This window comes from Sinohyriopsis cumingii, chromosome 12 (genome assembly GCF_028554795.1).
Source record: "Sinohyriopsis cumingii isolate HCF-2022 chromosome 12, ASM2855479v2, whole genome shotgun sequence".
Taxonomy (NCBI): Eukaryota; Metazoa; Mollusca; class Bivalvia; order Unionida; family Unionidae; genus Sinohyriopsis; species Sinohyriopsis cumingii.
In genome coordinates, this window is record NC_142972.1 from 46,934,482 (window position 1) to 46,956,832 (window position 22,351).

A 22,351-nucleotide genomic window follows, 5' to 3' on the forward strand; every position below is an offset into this window, starting at 1 on the left:
TAAGAGATAAACTTTAACCTGCTGTCATGATAGGGTAAGCATTAGAAAGAAACTTTAAATTTGTTCTTTTCGCTATCAATTGTCAGCTACGAGTGAAATAGAAAGGAAAGTAGCAAAAAATAAAATAAAGAGTCAGTCACATTGCTATTAGTATTAGTACCAGAGGTAAACTTTTAATGCATGATTCCTGCATAGGATTCTTCAAGATCCTACAACTAAACCTTGACCTGCCGAATTTTGTAGGCGATAAATGTTCGGCTACCATACCCAACATTTCATGGAAATTTAAAATACAAATAGAGTTTAAAAAATTTGGGCTGATCGTTGTATGACGATGATAAGTAATGTGGGGTTTCCAAATTAATAGTATGAAAATATGAAAGTTGAATGGAAGCGTTTTTATTTGGAGCGATAGAAAAACATTTAGAAATTTAAGCTAAGTTAAAAATGAACAAAACGTTCGTTACGTTCTATGTTACTCCTAGCAGCTGCTTCGTGCGCACACACACACGCACAGACACACACACACACGCACAGACAGACACACACACACACATACACAAATACCACACACACACACACACACACACACAATGAGTTATCGAATATTTTGTATTATCCAGGTTATGTCGTCTCCCGAAGTCGTTGCGTTCACTACAGTGCTATTTACACTAGACACATAAGAACGACGTTCGAGAAAATATTTTGTTGAAGTGAAAATGGATACAAACTAACCTCGAGTTATGCTGGCTTTACATTTAACTGCTCTTTTTCTTGTCATCGAGAAGTTAAGTTTGTGATGATTTTCACCCGACTTAACGTTATATAATGATGCTGTAATTACAGAACTATCACAGGGAAACATATATAGTATTTTTCCCCTGGGGTTAACATTAAAGCAGTGGTTCTTAGTGTAGATTTTATATAAAAATTAGCAGATAAGTAAGTATATGGTATCACGGTACCAATTGTTTTTCCATATACCTCAATGCTAATGTTTTGTGAAATAAATATACTTTCTTTCCTTACTGGGCATGCATGTCACACACTGTCACATAGAACAATGCTAGATTGTCAATTTGACAATGACACAACCAGGTACTCCATTGCATTTAAGAGAGATAACTCTACTGGAACTAGACAGGGGTAAGAGTTATCTAGTCACAACAAGCACATTTTCGGCCATGTGTACCATATTTTAAAAAAATCATAAAAAATACAAAATATGATCTAGATAGAAATTAACACAAACTCACATGTTGCTAAGAGGCTCAACCTTTTTTAAGCCAAACAGAAAGTACAACTCTTACATAATGCACCAACCACAGCTAGTGTTGTTCTTTAATTCTGAATACAATGTTCCCTACACATTAAGCTCCGCCCGCCTGGACTTGCGCAATTGGTACCGTTATGCCATATAGTTTGTTATAATGACAAGTTTCCACTGCGTAGTATATGTAGCTACTGTTAAACACACCTATCATGTGTCATCACAGACATTTACGTTGGTCGACAGTGACAGCGATAATATGTTACATTCAGGTGATTTAGTTTATAAACACAAAAAGCCCGTTCCAGTGGGGAGATTATATTAAACATGACACGAATGTACTACACGTAGTAAAAGAGGCAACATTGGCATTTTAAAGTAAAATCCTCTCTTATCAAAATATAATTTAATAATGAAAGACTGTGCTCAATGGCAAATATATATTCACGTTGTTAATACCATACACAATTTTAATGACATAGTCCCACTGTAAAATGGAGATAGGGAAAAAGCAATTATTTCATTGATCCAAACCTTTGAGTATTCCATGATTTTTACTTGAAATTTCTTTCACAAATATTATCATGTTGAAACATAATTTATTTATTTAATATCCAAACAATTATCATTTACAGCATATTATAAAGTACATTTAGACAAAAAAGAAAGAGCTAATTAGAGCGTACATTTTAAAAACACAAAAATCTTAATGTTGGTCTTTCAATGATGTGTTAGCCGAGGTGTTTAATGCAGAAACTGAGAATTTAAGACGCACATATGAAAACATTAAAATGATGAAAACAGCTTAATTAGCAACTGATTTTTGTCAAAACGAAAATATGCGTAATCGGGATATGAGCGTATAATCAATTTAAACATTTAAAAATATTTTTATGATTTGGAATATAAAATTGTACCCCCACCCAGTCCTTCGGTTTTTACTTTGTTGATGTGCCGTTAAACAACAGACAACTCTTTTTCAAAGACCACGCGAAACTATCTGTTTTCAAGAAGTCGTGTCCTCTACGTTGATAAATAATAATTTCTTATATTGAAGTGCTATAATTTCACAAAATTCGAAAACAATTTTTAAAAATTCCACCTGAGGGATTTGTGTCTTTATCATCTGGTTGAAAAGCTCTCTGTTTATACAGAGGGATAAACAAAGATAATTATTTGATGATATTTTCTTTTTTTTAAAAAGTGGAATATATGCGTTTATGTCCGAATTGCGCTGGAATATGTTAGGTGGTTTTCATACCCGGCATCCAAATTTCTGTACAACACGTGAGAATTGCAAATACAGACTCCTATGCATTGTATATATGGGGGTATGCGTGTGTGTGTTTCTTTATGGATCTCTCTCTCTCTCTCTCTCTCTCTCTCTCTCTCTCTCTCTCTCTATATATATATATATATATATATATATATATATATATATATATATATATATATATATATATATATATATATATATATTCAGCGAAAATGTGTTAGACATCCAGTTCGAAAACAATAGGCAAAAAATATCCATATATGTTATGACTATTCTCGACGCAGATGCATACCGACAAGATTTGAAATTGAAATGATAATAAATATTATTTTAAAAATATGAGTAACCATCGCAAAGAAGATACAAGAATCAAATTTGTCATTGCCGTATCGTTAAGTTGGAATTTGTTTATGCTATTGTTATTTGTTTAAATAGATTGTATTCCCATAACAGTTTACAATGGGATTGGACGCAAGTTATAGCAACTTGAATTAGCCCTATCCCTACATGATACAAATATTGCAACATACTCAACATGACATTATAAAAATGAATAATGATGTGAGAGAGAGATAGAGATAATTACAGTAAACACGATTGGGTTAGGTTATTGAAATTATCCAGTAGAGGTTATATATTTTGCGTACATGATGCAAACTTCTATATTTTTCATTCGCATCGCCCTTTCCCCAAAGCATTAAATCTAAGCTAATAGTTGCATATGACATTGAAAGTTAAATCTCTCATCGGCTCAGCTCTTTCTTTACTGTACTTGGGACAGAACTTGAAGAAATGCTTGGTGGTTTCGATCCCACCTCATTAACTAAAAGGAGTGTCAGCAAGTTGATCAGCTTTTAATGAACTTACAATGTGTCATAATCTAGTATGGATATTATCCAGTGTTCGATTAATAAAAGTTGGCATTTTGCTACATAAAAGTTTGGACATAAATGCTTTATCACACTTTAAGACATACTAAACTGTGTATCCAGTTCGAGAATGTTCCACAAAGATACATCAAATTTTAAACAATCCATGTGGATGTTAGAATTTAAATGTGTTTCAATAAAGCATAAAATTGAGGATCCCTCCGCTAAACTTTCTAAGTAATCAAGTTTTTGTCAGATGCTCCTAATATCTAAATGAAATAAAGAAATTTCATTAACCTCAATAGGTCCCGGGGATGTTTCAAGGTACACACACAGAGTATGTCCACACAAAGAGTTAATAAGAGTAAAATCATTAAAACGAATGGAGTATTCTTGATAAATGGTAATGCAACAATTGCATTTAGTTGCTTATAAAACATAATTTCAGACATATTTATTATGTTGATTTTCATGGCTTTACTGCAAAACATTGTCAAATATCCCGATAGAAATTCTAAACTGCATTATGAAGTTATCCAATATTATTAGTGATATTATTATGTGGTAACTGTTCTCTATGGTGGTATTCTCTTTGAAGACAATATATGGCAAAATCATATGTAAGAGTCTGATTGTACTGACAGTGTGCATAACAGGACATAGTGAAAAGATAAAGAAAGCAATAGCTGAGACCGTGCTTGCAATTTCCTCGAGACTGTATAATTTGCTGGTTAATTTGGCATACAACTGGGGTAGCGATGCAATGAATTTAAAGTTGGAACAAATACTTAAGCTGTATACTCAATATATTCAATATAGATCAAATAAATTTAGATGAAGTCAAAATGTTAACACCTTAATACTGGAAATCACATTAATTTTTAATGATCACAACGGTAATCTAAAAATAGCGAGACACACATACATGTATACACACTTGTATTCATACACATACTTATATGCTTAAATGCATATGTATAGACTTATTTACTTACATTCATATTTACTTATCTTTATATTTACTTGTATATACGTTTATTTATGCATACACATGTTTTTTCGTCTTAAATGTAAAAATTCCAGTCACTGAGTTGAATGACATTATTGTCAGTTGAAATTAGAGCATTACTCAAACAGTTATAGCACGAGTCACAGATGTAATACACACTGTGTGAACAATGCTAAGATCTTATCAAAATCAGTGATACAAATTAAACATAACTTTAGAGTATGTTTAAAAAACTCGTGCATAGACAAAGGATAGAATATAAACTGTACTACTGTGATAAATGAAAATAATTAATGATTTCCAGTAAATATGTAAAATTAATTGTACCGCTGTTTTCCTAGAAATGATATGAATTTAAGCCGGGCGATTCTGGTTTATATTTACAGCAGACAGTGATGCGTCAGACAAATTCGGCTAGTAGTTTCGACTACTGTGTAATTAAATCCACCTTGTCATGTTGACCCAAATCTTGTTGAACACAGTCAAACAACAACTAATTTATGATAGTCATGTTGACGATCCTCACACGGTGCTCTGACGTCATGAAAGCTATATAAAGGAAAAAAATGCATCTTCCTTACATTTGCTAGTAAAGGAAACATGGAGTGGCAGGCAGTCGAAATCAGATTGTGTCAGTGGATATTGCTGATACTAGTAATAATACATTCTACATGTATACAATGTAATCCGATTAAAGTAACTTCTGACGTCACCAAAAGAACATTAATCCAAATGCCAAAAATTCGCGTCGATAAGGTAAGTCTGAATTATTGTTAATCTACAATAAGGGAGAATTAAGTGAGACAAATAAATTTGCTTAACTTGTTTTTTTTTGTGTTAATGTCAGCATACTTATAAAACATGCATGCACAAAGCAAAGGAGAAATATTCGCAAACAGTATACGCCGCTTGTATCCTGCATTTATTAGATTCACGAAATAATAACGGATTGATTATTGACACTATTCGACTTGTACATACTTAAAATAATTCTGTATTTTCTATTTTACACCATGCACTATCTTCTTTTCTGTGTCATACCAAAGGCTTCTAAAAATGGTTCTAACAGCTGCCTCGCTAGGCGCTCAGCATTAAAAGGTTAGTGTTAGGACTGGTCTGCCTAGTGTCAGGATAATTTGACTAGGTGGGACATCATGCTCCATATCTGCGGCATGATGCCCCAGTGCTACACATCACTATAAACTGCCACACTGCAGACATCGTAGCGATATGACGAAAAATTATTAAAGCTACGTTAAAAACCTAAATCACACACACTTTTATGTGTGTTTTACTCTCTATTATTAATGTCATTGATCCGCTGTTACACTAAGAATATTAACACCATTTTACCTGGACAATAACCCGACAGCTCTAACAGTCACCGTTACTTGTACGATACAAAGAAACAACAAACAGCATTATTTGTGCTGTCACTAAATCAACAGCATTACCAACACTACCATGACTATTCAGGCCAAAAATATTATTATTGTGTTGTTGTCATTGCTGATATTCATTTGTATCATCGCGATTGTTGTTGCTATGGATACTGTAGTAATCTTTGTATTTAATAATACTTCACTAAGTCAGTACTAGTATGCTTTATTATTTACTGGGATTTGTTTTTCGTCATTTATCAGCCTGACTCGTACATATGTATGGCAGTACCTGTTACGGATCTAGAGTTCTCAACTGTAGGTAAGTTAACGTTTGAAGCTATTGCTATTTTATTTGATGTTCTTATTTATTTTAGGGCTCTTAGTCCCACATTTTCTGAGCGATGTAGATTTAGCAAGTTGTTTTAGTTTTCATTCTTAATAAATATACAATAAGCTAGTAATAAATTTTGATTACAACACTCTATATGTCCACATATTTTTGTTGCATACATTAGATCCAGAAACATATAGAGAAGCAAAGATGATTATCTAATCTCCAGGATATGATTAAGTGAATTAAAAAAAACACAAAAAACACAAATACACAACAGATATATTGTTACGGATGTTAAGATAAACACAACTCTTGCATTTGGTTATAAGAATCACCAGTTATATTTGGCTAGCTGTGCTTCTCATTTAGACTTTTTAAATTAAGCGAACAAACGAATATGAGTGCAGATATAAGGACATTTTGTACGAGACGATTTATGTCATACTTTAAGATCAAACGAACGCAGCAGTGGTAACCAAAATCATATATATATATATATATATATATATATATATATATATATATATATATATATATATATATTCATATTCAAATTTGATTTTTAATTCTTACATTGTTTTAAATGTATGATTCCAGTGGGTTTTAAAATTGATGTTGTCAAAGAAATAACCCATCACGTCTCCATAGCTTTTTGCGAAGAGTACGAAACTGATCAGACTGTGTGGTAAGCACTCTTTTGTTGTATCACATTTAAATGACTTTTAAGGCAAACGAAGAAGAAAAGATCCTGTTAGAAACGTGATTTATAATTGTAAAAATATTTTAATAAATTATATGTAACACCTAAAGCTGATACCGATTTATTTGTCTGTATAAACCTGAGAGTTTGAATGGATGTACTGTGCTCAAAGGTGGAATACTATTTTAGCCACACAAGTGTTACGAACTGAACCTTTTCTGTCAGATATATCAGTAAGAAGAGGCACGTTCACTGATATTTAAAATAAAAATTATGTTATATGTTTAGATTGTTAAGCTAGCATTCTATTTGTGCGATTTATCATGCATGCGTGATTGCTTTATATTCTTTTTAGCACTATCTTTTTTTAAGATCAGAAAATGAAAAGAAACGTATGCCTGACACAATGTGAATTTAATAGATGTTTAACGTTCATTTAATGGACCGTTTATTTATCCAAGAAAAATGTGTCTAAAACGTTTCAAAATAAGATGAAAATCCGGCAATCGAATTATATCTCACTAAGGATGGCCTGTAAAATGACTTTTTTTTTGTTTGTTTGTATCCTAAACTATGTAAGTCTGATCTTATAGTTTGTGTGTCTAGGGATTGCAAGTCGGGTCATGGTCACATTTGTTCTGGAAGATCGACTGTTTTTGGAGGCTGGGATGGGTGGTCAAAAAATCACAGTGACACTGTGTTCCCTGACGGTAAGTACCATGCTATTGATTTGCATCTCCTACTTAATAAAACTGCTTATCTATAACGTTTTCTGATCTTCAAATATATGAAGCATTGCCAAAGTGAAACCAATATGTGTTCCTATATGACAGTTATTTTAACATTTCAACTGATCTTTATGAGATTTATAAATATCAAAAACATAGCGAATGTTCCTTTGTTAAAATAAATATTGATAATTTGTGACCATTACAAAGTGCCGATATATTTAAACAAAACATATATATGTTATCATTATCAAGTACCGATATAATTTAAGTTAAACAAATATTTGTAATAGTTATCATGTGCCAATATAGTCTATATGATTTTTTAATACAAAATCAATCATACTTTAAAGCTTCAGAGTAATTGTAAATACTTTACTGCTTTCATGCATGCAAAAATATATTACAGGAAATATTCTACACTTCGCTATAGTTATTTAAGTTAAACATTATGATTTTAATTTACAGACGTCGGTATCCAGTTAGGAAAGGATGTTAAAATGAACTACGTTATCATCCAGACACATTTCAAAGAAGCAGTACCAGGTAAAATACATCAAATATGTAATGACTGCGTATACAGTTAACTCATATATTTGTTTGGTTCATGGTAATTCAGTCTCATATAAAATATTACGACCTAAACCAATCAAGAATGTTTAAGTACTACATATTATGCAGTTTTTCGAGCACAAAGATTACCTTAAGACGAAGGCATAATACCCAGAAAGCACACTTCAATCAAACTTGTTTCTTAAAATATTGTAAGAAATATTTACAGTTATCTGTGTAGCTGATGATTTAATTATTATGCGTAAATAGTAAACAATTAATTTTAAGTTTCTAGTCTAATATAGTTTTGACTTTCAAGTTTAAAATTTTGAAGGAATTTTCCAGATTCCACCAATGTTAGCTGAAACATTTATTTTCTTATTAATCAGCATCGAAGGTCACATAAGATCGGACAACATCTCCTTTATTAACTTAATTTAGTCATGGTCAAGTTATAAATATATGCCCCATCTCATTCTCTAGAATAAAAACATATACACACTTGCACAGCTTTTATAAGCAGGTTTCCTCTTTTTGCAGATCCTGACGCTTTGAAAAGCAACCCAACAAATGTAACACTTTTCTTGGCCCAGGAGAGGTATATATTCATCACGAGCATTAAATACAAATATCATATTGAATCATTTCAGAACATGTATGTTGAGAATATTGGAATAATAAATAAGAATAACGATATTGTTTTATAAAGCAGCCAAAGCAAAGCAAGCTAGGAAAAATGCAACGCATTTTTCATAGTTGACAGACTCTATGTTTTGCCTGCGATTCGTTTGCTAGAAAATACACCTCCTTTATCTACATACCGATAATTTCAACTTCTGGTTTATTTCCTATGATGAACGCGTATAGACGGAAATAGTACTCATTAGATTTTGAAAGATATTAGAGATTTTAATTCGTTCACGAAAAACAATAATGAAAAGCTAATGTTAGAACTGATAATACTTTTATCATTACAATTGATAAGTCGTAGAGGATAAGGATATAAAGAAATATGTTTGTGAAACAGAAGCAAAGTATAATAAAATAATTCACACGATCGTTACTAAATTTATATTCTACTATTTTTTATTTTTTCAATATTTCAGCCGAAATTATTCCCTTCAAAAAGTCAGTTTATACTCCTCTGGATACATCCCGGCATTTTCAGAAGGTAAGTGTGTACTTGCATAATAAATCAGCGAAGTTCTTTTGGATAACCAAATTGTACATGATGCTGAACACATTTTTAATTACATACATATCAATAGCTTAGTTTGCGTAATGGATGTGACTTAATGAAGCTAGTTGTTCATGCATATTTTTTCGACTAAGTATATATATATATATATATATATATATATATATATATATACTTTCTAATTTCGTTTAAAATACGTATTGCAAAAAAAACTGCATGTAAATAATAATACAATTATGTGGCAGGTGATGTAAATAAAGAGAAAACGAATAAACGAAACGTATTCAATTGCTTATCTGTTTCGACGCAATAGAGGAATTTTCATTTTAGAACTGTAAATTTCCATATACTTATACTTTAGTCACAACTTGTTGCAATTACGTATTCGCTTACAGCTCTCCGTCTGATGCAAATACGAACTGTCACATGTAACGCTATATACTCGTACTACTGTCGTGATGGAGAACGGAACACCTCATCGGTTATATTTTACTGACGTAAAACGTTTTGACGGACAGTTTTGGTTTCTTGAAATGAATTAGGCGAGTCGTATTTTGAATGATATAACCGAAGCTTTTAAAACACGTCTCATTCTTTTTCAAGACAAATCTTTGATTTTCGTCTCTTGTACAACATGATAATTTCAAATTCTATATTTACAGATTTCAAGGCAGAAATAACTTGTAAGTGGGCAAGTGTACCGGTCAGTTTGTATGAGTATTTCGCTCATGCACACAACTATGGTAAGTGTGATATTTAATATATGAGGAACTTTGTCCACTTGTTCTGAATGTTTTGATAATTACATTGCGATTTTTATGGTTATTTTTTGCTGTGTATTAGTATACCTTGCGGTGCATACATTACCAATAACCTTTCATACAAAACTATATGTTTCTTCTTTGCTATTATGAACAAGTCATGTTTGTATACATCATTATCCAAGTGTCAGCTTTGGAATACATGGACAATTGTGAAGATAGAATGATATGAGGCATGTTTTGTTTAATCTGAATGCACTTTTGCTACACTGTAGAGAAATGAAACCGCCATCATAGGGTGTGATTCGTGCATTTTGAAACAAGTCGAGCCTGGTCCATAAGGACTCTTGTCACAGTTGTAGTTGAGTTACAACGCGAAAAGTTCAAACATATGCCGAATGAAATCACTATTGATCCAGTGCCATACCGTATTCATCAATATGTAATCTTTGCTTGAATTATTTAGGTCAACTAATAGAGGGATATATCGTAAGAAACAACACCAAAATATTACTTTCGATGGACAAACCTAAGGGAAAAAGTCACGTAAGTTACAGTTGTTGTAGTGATTACATTCTTATAAGGAATAATGAGAATCGTCTGTGTCCAATCTATAATGTCTGCTCGCTGATGTTTATTTCTGTTTGACACAACTATGGGCAGCGATTTTGATTTTGATAGGAATAGATGAAAAGAGTATGATTTTATAGCCACCATTAAATGAACATTTTGTCACGATGTTGCCTAGAATTGTAGCTGTACCTGTGTGGAATCTTTACTTACTGAGAACGGATGCTAATTAAACAAAATTTCTGTATCATTCGTATAATGATCAATAGTAATTACTTTGAAATGAGTCCAGTATCAGCACTGTTTTAATTGCATGTAATTAACAGTTGTAAATGTGTCAATAACTGATAGGTACACATCTCTGTATGCTTTTGCATCATGAAGACCATATTTCAAGATTTATGAATTTGGAGAACATATTTCGAGATTCATGATTCTATTGCTGTCATTCAATTTGCAGGACACGGTCATAATTGAGGGACGACATATTGAGATTAGGCCTGGTGACATTTTGGTAAGTTTTGATCAAGAAAAATGAGAGTTGATTTCATATGAATATTAAAATTTCGACAATGTTATTTTGATGCATGGGAACGAAGACACCCAAGAATCGGAATGTTTGCATTGTGTTTAATTACGTTAATTTTTGTACCAGTAGGAACTAAAAAGAAAACATTAAAAATTGTGACATTACCGTCTTACCTTTTATGTGCATATTGGTTATAAATAAAATAGCTGCGGTGCGGTTCAATCCACTCTAATAAGATATATAAGTATGATTGGATGTTATTCCAAAACACTCTTTCCAAGAATAAAAATGAAAAGGAGCCAATATTCTCCATTGAGAAATCTGATATTTTTTGGAACATAGTTAGCATCAGAACATATAAAAAGTCCCCATGTATACTTTATAGGAGTTACTAACCACAGAGCGGTCTTACGGCCTTCTTACTTTTGACATAGTGAATGAAACCAGCGAGGAGGGCAAATGTTTTGAGAAATTTCTTATTTGCTCATTTGAGTCCACTGAATATAATTATATACGTAGTCTTCACAGGAGTAGCGTCACACATGTACAGTTGCTGCAAGTAAATGTCATTTCGAACTGAATAAAGTTCCTGTTGTACATGAAAAGATGCATTCATATTATTTATTTCCACGACAAAACACTTATGTGGACTGCATTACATTCCTTGTCAGAAATGTTCAATGTGAAACTTCTGCATTTGCAACCGCCTAAAGTTAAAATCATTTTTCAAACCGGGTGATAAAACGAAATAATTTTTGTCGATCAATCTTCTAATCTCTTAATAGGAAACCTATGGGATAAAAAAATAACGTTATGTATGTTAAGCCGATAGAAAGGAAACACCCCATCCCATCGGGATATTTATGTTTTTTATTTCTACCGACAAAAAGGCCATTTGACCAAAATGATAATATATATATGATTAGGTAGCTTTACATTTACATTACAGTATACGTACAAATAACAGCAAATAAAAACAGAATATATTTCATTCAGGAATCATAAAGTATTTCTTTCAAAGAGTCGTATTTACAATCATTAGTATCGTTGTCAATAACATCTATGTCGCGTGTATCTAAAATATGAGTTAAATTACTTTGTTACTCTAGACAATATTTTCTAATCTTCGAATGAATATTTGAGCAGTAAAAATATGTGTCAATAATATCATTTTTCATCATTGTATGTTATTAGAATGACCATAAAAGGACAGTCAAAATGTCTGCATATATTATTGGTAAAATCAAGAAATAACATAAAACATGTATTTCAAGATTAGGTCTATTTGTAAAGTTGTGACAGTTTTTCACATTCAAATAAAAAGCCATCACCTATCTTTTTGTTCGAACATTTTGCATCTTTTTCCCTTCGTAACCTTATTCAATTTTTGTCATAAGTAACTTCATTTTTGAATGCGCCATGATGAAACGTGTGTTTTCGTGACACTTATAAAATGATAGATGTAAAGAATTGCATAGAAACCATTAGTTTCGTTACTACTCATTTATGATTATAGAGCTTTAAAGGAGCATGACCCGAATCAAATTCCACATTTCGTCCCACTGAAAGAGATAAATGATAATGCTTAGAAAATACTTTTACGGTTATTAGGGCGATCTCCCGGAAGTGACATCATAATGCTACACGGCTGGAAATAGTATTTGCTATATAACATCACAAAGTCCAAAATTACTTATATTCCATTGTTCTAAGAGGATTCAAATGTACAAAAGGAACGAGATTAGCTGTTAGTGATCTGGGTTGTACTTTAACATTAATTGATTTCAGTATTTTGCATTTTATATGAAAAATCACGAGACATTGTGTAAGCACACCTTCACCGATAGGTACCATGCTACATTAATTTAAAACGTAACATATTTATATTTATCTTTATTGCTATACAATAGTGTCGTGATATTATGATTGTAATTGTCAAAATGGAGACCACTCAGGCGGCCTAGTGGTTACAGCGTCCGCCTCGGATGCGGGATGTCGCGGGTTCGAAGTCATACCAAAAACTTACAAAAATGGTACTACCAGCTACCTCGCTAGGCTGCCAGCATTAAGAGGTTAGTGTTAGGGCTGGTCAGACTGGTGTTAGGATAATGTGACTGGGTTTGAAATCATGCTACGTGTCTGTAGCATGATACCCCAGTGTTAGACATCACTATTAACTGTCACAGAGCAGGCATCGTAACGATATGACTGAACAAATTCTTAATGCTAGGTTACAAATCCAATAGCACACACACACATACACACAGACGCACACAATTGTCATAATGTTTCATGCGATTAGCTCACTTCATATGACTTCAAATACTTATGTCATTTTATAGTATTCGTATGTCCCTTAAGGTGAAGCTTTATGCTATAAGCGTGGCTTCAATTCTATTTATGAATTCCACTAATTATTATTATTATTATTATTATTCAGGCTGTTAGATGTTCATACAGAAACACAGGGCCCAGCAAAGTTCTGTTTGGGTAAGTTGTCCAATGAAAATTCGGACTCTTTATTTTTGAACGTGTTTAATACAAACTATGGGAGAGTTTCATCATTTCGGTCAGTAATTATTATAGAGGTCATTTAGATAACATCAATGAAGGCAAATATCCATATATCTCGCAAAAAACAATATTTTCGAATAGCGAAGATATTATGATAGCCGTGTAACCCTTCAATCTTGAATATTAATTTTTGACGAGATTAAATTCATATAAATATCCACTGTTGTATTTGTATTTAATATTTTGTGATTGACTAAAATTTCATAAATTGTTAAACCGTAGAATTAGAGGTTTACAGTGGAAGAAACCGAATAGTTGACTCTGGTTTTGGGATAATATGTTTGTTTCAGTCCTTTAAGTTTTAGAATATTCCAAATAGTATTTTTGTTTCGATTAAGCCTGAAGAAATTTTAGTGTTGATTGGAATGTTACGCTTTAAATTATTTTATAAAAATTTTGCAGTAATTCACAATCCTTAATGTAATTTGCAATAAGGAGAATAATGACTATTTTTCTTTCTTTTTGATAGTCTGGGAGGTTCTGACGAAATGTGTAATCTAGAATTATCCTTCAAATATGATGCAAAAGAAATAGACGCATTTCCTCAGTCCGTAAAATGTAGTTCTGACGCCCAAGAGAAAGTGTGGTGCCCAAATGGTGGACATAATCAAGTTGGTGTGCTATGTGACTTACAACATGAAGCGGCTAATAAATCGGCGTTGGACGATGTCCACAAATTCATAATGTAATTTCAGGAAAGAAGATAATAATTAGAGCTCAGTATATTTGACTGCTTAGTTCTTGAATCGCTGAATGAGGTATACACAGATAACACAGTATTTTGTCGTACAGCAGGATTCTTTTTTCATAAACATGCTCTTGCTTTTAAAATATAAAATAAAGGGAAGCGAGAAAAAGGTTATATCAATCATATTTTACTCCAAATGTTGAAACAGTCTCTTTGTTTCCCTTGTGTATATATCACAAATACATTCATTGTAGATTAGTGATCACGAATACCAATCTTTTGGTAACGTTTAATTTTCAGCGTTCTCAATGCTCGATGGCTTGTCCTTTCAATGCATGTTTGGATATATATCTTGATTGCGATAGTATTCATATTCTAATAAAATGCATTCTGAACTTTGCAATGTCTTTATGTCAAAACACTTGCTCTGATTTATAAAGACTGTGAATGTTTATATTCGATTCATATGTGAAAAGGAAACTTAAGTTTTTTTTAAATTTTGAAAACACCGAATGGAGGGCAACGTTCTTGAATGAATCACTACTTTGTAGTATGAATCACGTTTACTCATTTTGTACTTGCAAGTATGTGTAACACATTCGGACTATCCAGACATATTTAGGTGCAGAAATCCATGTAAATCCTTTTGTAGTTTTTGTGCTGGAAAGTGTTATGTAGATGTTAGACGTAAAGAAGAAATATTTGATGGCTTTATCTTCAAGATGTATGTACGCTTAAATAAAGACTTTCATTAATAATTGTCTTTCATTCTTTCTGAGGCTTTTCAGTAGGTAATCACAATTCTTGCAACCTCGTTTTGTCCCTACCATTAAATGTATTTTAAGGGAAGATGAAATGCATCGTAGTATAGGTAATGTTCTATTTGCACACAACATTTGATAATATTATTTGCACACGGCATGTGATAATATTATTTGCACACGGCATGTGATAATATTTAACATGAAAAGAAATATCATCTCAATCGACGATTCACAATTATCAACCCTAGGGACTGAAAGTTACAACATTGGTTTTGGAAATGTATCGTCATCTTAAAATATCTAAACCAGTATTGTATTATCCGACAATATCGTTTCATCTGCAATGGTATTCTCCCGAACTAGTTAAAATTAATGTTTAGTCAGTTTTAGAATCGATGCCATTTTTGTATCAAATATTGGAAAACGATCTGCCGTAGACAATTTGTCAGAGCGATTTGGTCAGAATTTCAAGCAACACATTGCCTATGATATTTGTATTGCTGGCGTTTAAGACAAATACAGTACCAATTTGTAGCTGAGATCTAGGAGGAATCTGCCAACGAGAGTGTTGATGCTATACACTTTACAATCTTGCGATTAACACAAAAATCATAACTTTTATGATGAAAGGATGTTTTATTCAATGCAATATATGACCGATCACCTCGTTTAAACATCAGTCTAGTTGAGAATAGAATTGAAATTGAATATAATTAGGCACAAGAGAAGACAGTGCAATGATCTGATCATGATTTCGACTACCTTTAAACGAAGTCTGAGAACAATCTACAAACCGTCTCTTATATGTAGTTCCAAATAAATTATTATTCAGCATGATCACTAGATTGGCTGATTGAATATGTTTAAAGATGATATGCAGGTACAATACAGATTCAAATAAATCTTAGTTTTATGAAAACTTTAAAAGCATACAAATATTTGCTTTAACTCGGTTTGTATTTTCAATGGAGATTTCCTTTTGCTTTTTGTTATTCCCAATCCAACCCCATAATATGTTGTTTACGCTACTTCATAAAATCAGAATGGAAGGACGTGTTATAAGCAGCTATTGCGTTCTAAATCGCCCCCTTCTTCTCTTCTCCGCAACAGCTAAAGCAATTTTGAATACTGAAATTAATGTATTAGTGTCGTAGTGTTTCATTGAAAGGACTATAAATTTACGATTATATTTATCACATGACAAAACAAATTAATTTATTTTAAATAGCAATGCCATCACATGACGAAAACTGTTGATTTATTTTAAATAGCAATGCCATCACATGACGAAAACTGTTGATTTATTTTAAATAGCAATGCCATCACATGACAAAATATGTTGATGTATGAACTATTAATGCCTTCGCATGACGAACAAGCTTGATTTATTAAATAACAATGCCAAAAGGAATTGCAGACTATGAAATATATTTAGGGGCAAAAAAAAAATATTCACTGCCAGATATATCGCGATGACGTCACTAATGTCGACATGAGGTTAGAAGTTTGTAACATAACATAACCACAATATAACATGTCACAGAAATATAGTGAGTTTCGGAAGCTCAACTTGGTATCACCCATTGTCCATACAAGTTTTATCACCGGCAATAAACTACTACAACCATTACCTCTAATATTATTATTATTATTATTATTATTGCAGTTAATCTATTACAGAATGTTGTATTTCTATTTTGATTGATAATATGATTCATCCGTTATGGGTCAGATACTACTGTATACCGTTTGAAGCATATTGATCAATGCAAAAGGAACGTAAAAATAATAAGAATAGTCGTAGAATGCATTGTTGCCATGAAACCTGTAACTTAATTAACTGACAAAAATGCTTTTAGACAGAATATAATTGGAGAAAGATATCTCAAAGAAAAACGTTAACAAGATGTAGTTGAATAGACTGGATATATCTTCTGAAGCATACGAAGAATTACCTTTCTGAAAATATATCAGATACTTTTGTTCGATGTAAATAAGACGTCGAAGTATTTCGGATTTTGTCTAACCTCTACCGAGCTTCATGATTTGGATACTACTTAGGTTAAAACTTTCATGTGTGACTTAATATGAAACGTTTGCAATGTCAAGTGACCGTTGAACTTGCTACAGACACGAATGAAAAGCTGACCAGTCTTTTAATATTTTTATTCTAAAAATTAAGAGCCTGTCCAAATAATTAATTGGGTAATACTAGATCATAAGATATTTATGAGTGTGAGCCCCGATTGCCTATCACAATAGATTATAAAGCCAAAAGAATAATATATACTAAGTAATTCACTGCTTAGCTTAAAATATATCTCTTTATATATGACAATATTGAGGGAAGTAATCCCGATATAAAATGTCACCAATTCCCCAGTTCCAACAAAACAATAAAAAACAAACAGGAAAAGTGAAACAAAACACAAAAAGGAAATAAGGCAATCTTCCATTCATCAGACCACAGAATAAAGCACTACACCAAGAATAAACAAATGAAAACCCATCTTTTAATAGTAATGGATTTATTATAGAGCAGCAATGGGAGATCTGCCCATCTAAAGTGATATTGACACCGACGCTTCATATTTACCCAGACGCTTTCCATGATACTTAGAATTAACGTTCACTTTGGTAATAAAAAATTGTGTTTCAGCTCAAATTAATGAAACTGACACGTGCTCCTCACGACCTATGACTGTCAAATCTGATGCAAAATGATAGTTCCTCACTGAGCTACGTTGCTTATGACAAGGTTCATACAAAGTTTGTGGAGTTCTGAATTTCCAAAATTAAGTAAAAACATCTTGCCAAACTTTTAAATTATGATTTTAATCAAAGTTAGGATTTAAATGGCACAAAGGTAAAGCAAAACCTTTGTATCGTTTGGTGTATAATAATACTCTTGAAAAGGTAAATGGTAACGACACATTTTACAGGATTAGTCGCTCTTCATCGGACTAAAATTTGCCTATGGTATGCTACAACAAACTTATATAGGGGAACTATACTTTCTCGCACTATCGCAGTTCGACTGTACTTGTATTTAAGACAGTGCAGGATTTTTTTCAAACCAGTGCGTCATCTGATGTAAACTAGGTCTCGTATCTAAGATCCGGTTCAACATTATACAATATAAACACAATGTGTTTATGTTAAACGTTTCTCGAAATATGCTACGACAAACAACGTGTACCGACGGACCTTTTTCTACGTAGCTGACAAAATTGTTGATGATAATATTATGCTTTGGGAATAATGCATTTATCAGATGAATCCAAAATATTCATCATATTTGACAAATCGTTTGTCAAAAGTGGTACATTTTCATGTTACTGATTTGAGATAAATATATATAATAATAAAGTGTACCTTCAACGCTCATAAACACCTTAGACAAAGGTAATATTTTCCAGTAAGAAAAAAAAATATCAGAAATTTTGCAAATTTCTGTTGAATTATATATATAATTCAACAGAAATTTGCAACATTTCTTTTGTGGAACTAATGTGTTACGCTGTTTTCTCTTTCGAGAAGGTCCCAGAATGGATTCAAGGTATGATTGGGTATGTTACGGTTACGTAATATTTTCTCACAAAAATCAAATGTAAAATATTCATTTGTCAAAATGAACGCGAACGAATATTTTTAATAAAACCCTATATCTAAACGTGTTATCATAATGTAAACAAAATATAGTTCTTGTTAACCGTTTTCCTAACGACGCAGAATGTCTTTATTAACAATTAAGCATAATACTCTCAAGACTGAACGATAAACAGATATGAAATTTGTAGACAATATTTGTTTTCAAACTGAGCATTAATATTCAATATGCTGCCACAAATTTTAGGTGCTGTTTTGTTTTACCTTCTTGAATGCGTAACTTGGGAAGTGATGCGTGGTTGAAAGCAATAAATACTTTATTAACATATGCGTTACCGTTAAAACCAACATGAGATATATTCAAAGTGACAGGTTTTACAAGGTGTTTGAAAGTGTTGATGTATGTACAAACATGAATAACTGATTGTTTACTGTACTTTAAATGTCCATATAATAACGTTTACCAAATTAAGAATTATCAGATGATTGGCAGGCAGTATAATTCATGTTACCCAAGTATATACTCCAGCATATATTTTCAAGAATGCGTAAAGGTTTACTTTTCTCCAGAATTCGGCGATAGTTGGGAAATGAGTATTTATGAGGTAGCAGATAAGCGCAACTCAGAAGATAAAAAGAAACAAAAACTATTAGGACAAATTATGGTTGGCTGCTACCAAAGGTTAATCTGCCATGTTGGGAATGAGGCTGAAGTTTTGGTCATGCCGTTGCTTAGTTAACCCAGAACCACACAGTCACTAGTCTAGATTATACCTAGTATTGACTGTTCCTTTTACATTCACTTAGAATTGTGGCGAATACATTTGTAAGGCTTATAATGGTTTCAAATACAATGTTCAAAAATTGCCAAATTTCATATTAACGAAATTCATACGTCAGAGCCAGGCATCTATTCGTGTTGCTAGTACTCTGCAAATTAATGACAGAGACCTAATATTTTATTGAGATGGAGAGAAGCCAATTACATCACTGACCCCACCTCTTCAGGTAGCACCTTTCTGTTATAAAACAAATTACGTAATAATCTCTCGGTATCGGATCCTAGGTTTCTTTAATATTCAAATGCGAGACACATGATTATCATACAAGATTCTGGAACCTAATCTGAGCCTCCAACTCTAAGGCTCGAAAGATAAAAATGAAATTGTGTTTGCGTTCAGCGCAACTATTGAAGGACACATTTTACTTTACTTATGTAGGCAGTGAAGAAATAATATTAACAACAGTATCTCATTTAAACGGGTTTTAAATATAGGTGTTATGCATTGGCAATTGTCAGATACTTATTTGTTGCAGCAACAACGTTTTGTGAATTTCATATGATAGCAAAGATATCCCTGTTCTGATTTAGATTGAAATGTACTTGGACAATGTTTTTCATGTTATAGAAGAATCTGTTGGTTTAATATTCTCAAAGTTAGAACTTACACTGGTCAACAGTGAAATCATTACTGACTTGAAAAGGCCCTAATCTGTAGTATTTTGGTGTGCCGAACACGAATATAACCGTGAAAAATTTGTATTGGCTCTCGTTTTGAAGATATTCATATACCTCATTTTCTATGTTTCACTGTGTAAATTTCTCCAGTAGGACTGCAGCAACATCCGGAATAATGATGTAACATTGCATAATACCATCATGCTCACATCATCCACAGTTGATTGCATCATTTTCTGATGCAATGCAATACTAATGCCATGCGGCTGCTGAAGTAAGTTGACGTCAGCAGTGTACTATACATGTGTAGGCCAATTATACTAATGCCAGGCGGCTGCTGAAGCTGACGTAAGCAGTGTACTATATAAAGCCCAATCAGATAGGTTCAGCATTTAAAATATTTTAGACGTTGTGCGAGACAGTTCAAGCTACTGTTACATAAAACTTATTATTTTATCCATTTACGTACAATAAAGAACAGTAATGCCTCGAAAGTGTGTTAATACCGCGGACAATTTTTGCTATATTTGTGGGGAAGTGACATTTGCCAACCAGAAGAGAAGTATCAATTCTCAAGTGAAGAAGGCATATCATCTTTACTTCGGATGCAAGGTTGGTGACCAAGACAAGCCTTGGGCTCCGCATATATGCTGTGCTACATGTACAACACAGCTTTCACAGTGGTTGAATTGCAAAAGGTCATCAATGCCGTTTGCAGTCCCAATGGTGTGGAGAGAGCCAAGCAACCACCTAAATGACTGTTACTTCTGCTTGGTTCCTCCTCTTTCCGGCGGAATAACGAAGCGAAAGAAGTCGAGAATAGTCTACCCAAACATTCCGTCTGCATTGAGACCAGTTCCACATGGTGAGGGACTTCCTATTCCAGAACCTCCAGCAGAATATTCTCTTGATTCATCTGACGAAGACAAAGGTGAGTCGACCTGTTCTTCTCCTGGTCCATCAGCATGCAGTGATCCAGATTTTCACTGTGGTGCATCATCAACCCCACACAGAATAACACAGGAAGAACTAAATGACCTGATTCGTGATTTGGACTTATCAAAGAACAAGGCAGAATTGCTAGGATCAAGACTCCAACAATGGAATCTTCTAGAAGAAGATGTCACAATTACTGCATATCGAAAGCGCCACCAGCAATTGGAGCCTTTCTTCAGAAAGGAAAGTAATCTGATATTCTGTTCCGATATTGAGGGCCTCATGAATGCTTTAAAAATCACTCATGACCCACAAGAATGGAGACTATTTGTGGACTCTTCGAAACTGAGTCTCAAGGCTGTGCTTTTGCACAATGGAAACATTCTTCCATCTATTCCAGTAGCGTATGCTGTCCACATGAAAGAGACATACGATAACTTAAGGCAGCTACTGAATTCCATTGAGTATAACAAGTACAGCTGGCACCTCTGTGGTGATTTGAAGGTAGTTGCCCTTTTAATGGGACTGCAGCAAGGATATACAAAATACATGTGTTTCTTATGCGAGTGGGATAGCCGAGCAAGGGAAATGCACTACATGAGGAAGGAATGGACTCACAGGCAGAATGTAACCATTGGAGAGAAGAATATCCAACACCCAGCTCTGGTTGAGGCTCAGAAAATCTTGCTACCACCCCTTCACATCAAACTAGGTTTGATGAAGAACTTCGTGAAAGCCATTGACCGGACTTTGCCAGCATTCCGATACCTGCATGAAAAATTCCCTAGACTCAGCGAAGCAAAGATTAAAGAGGGAGTTTTTGTGGGTCCTCAGATTCGAGAGCTTTTCAAAGATGACCGGTTCAACAACTTGCTGGAAGGTGACGCGAAACAAGCATGGAATGCTTTTCGCCTAGTTTCTACAAACTTCCTCGGAAATGTTAGGGCAGAAAACTATAAGGAACTAGTAGAAGACATGTTGATGAAGTATAAGAAACTTGGCTGCAATATGTCTCTAAAGATTCACTTCCTTCATTCCCATTTGGATTTCTTTCCTAGCAACTGTGGTATTGTTAGTGATGAACACGGCGAACGTTTTCATCAAGATATCGCAACAATGGAACAAAGATACCAGGGAAAATGG

General features: G+C 33.2%; 1 protein-coding gene across 1 annotated transcript; it reads left to right on the forward strand.

Annotated features, from left to right (window-relative positions):
- Window positions 1-4,982: 4,982 nt before the first annotated feature.
- LOC149786387 (putative peptidylglycine alpha-hydroxylating monooxygenase 1) lies at window positions 4,983-15,198 on the forward strand. The gene is made up of 12 exons (XM_089976806.1): window positions 4,983-5,180; window positions 6,068-6,125; window positions 6,738-6,825; window positions 7,447-7,550; window positions 8,037-8,114; window positions 8,661-8,718; window positions 9,227-9,291; window positions 9,981-10,061; window positions 10,546-10,625; window positions 11,110-11,163; window positions 13,619-13,668; window positions 14,222-15,198. Exons 1-12 carry the CDS (start codon window positions 5,025-5,027, stop codon window positions 14,439-14,441), a joined length of 1,092 nt encoding a protein of 363 aa, XP_089832932.1. The 5' UTR covers window positions 4,983-5,024; the 3' UTR covers window positions 14,442-15,198.
- The last annotated feature ends 7,153 nt before the right edge of the window (window positions 15,199-22,351 follow it).

What these genes read in the sequence shown, in the direction of transcription:
- LOC149786387 (XM_089976806.1), top strand. Translation starts at nt 5,025, where the DNA reads ATGGAGTGGCAGGCAGTCGAAATCAGATTGTGTCAGTGGATATTGCTG. An exon ending in GAAACTGATCAGACTGTGTG is followed by an intron (nt 6,826 to 7,446) that starts GTAAGCACTCTT and finishes TTGTGTGTCTAG; the next exon opens with GGATTGCAAGTCGGGTCATG. An exon ending in TTTCAAAGAAGCAGTACCAG is followed by an intron (nt 8,115 to 8,660) that starts GTAAAATACATC and finishes CTCTTTTTGCAG; the next exon opens with ATCCTGACGCTTTGAAAAGC.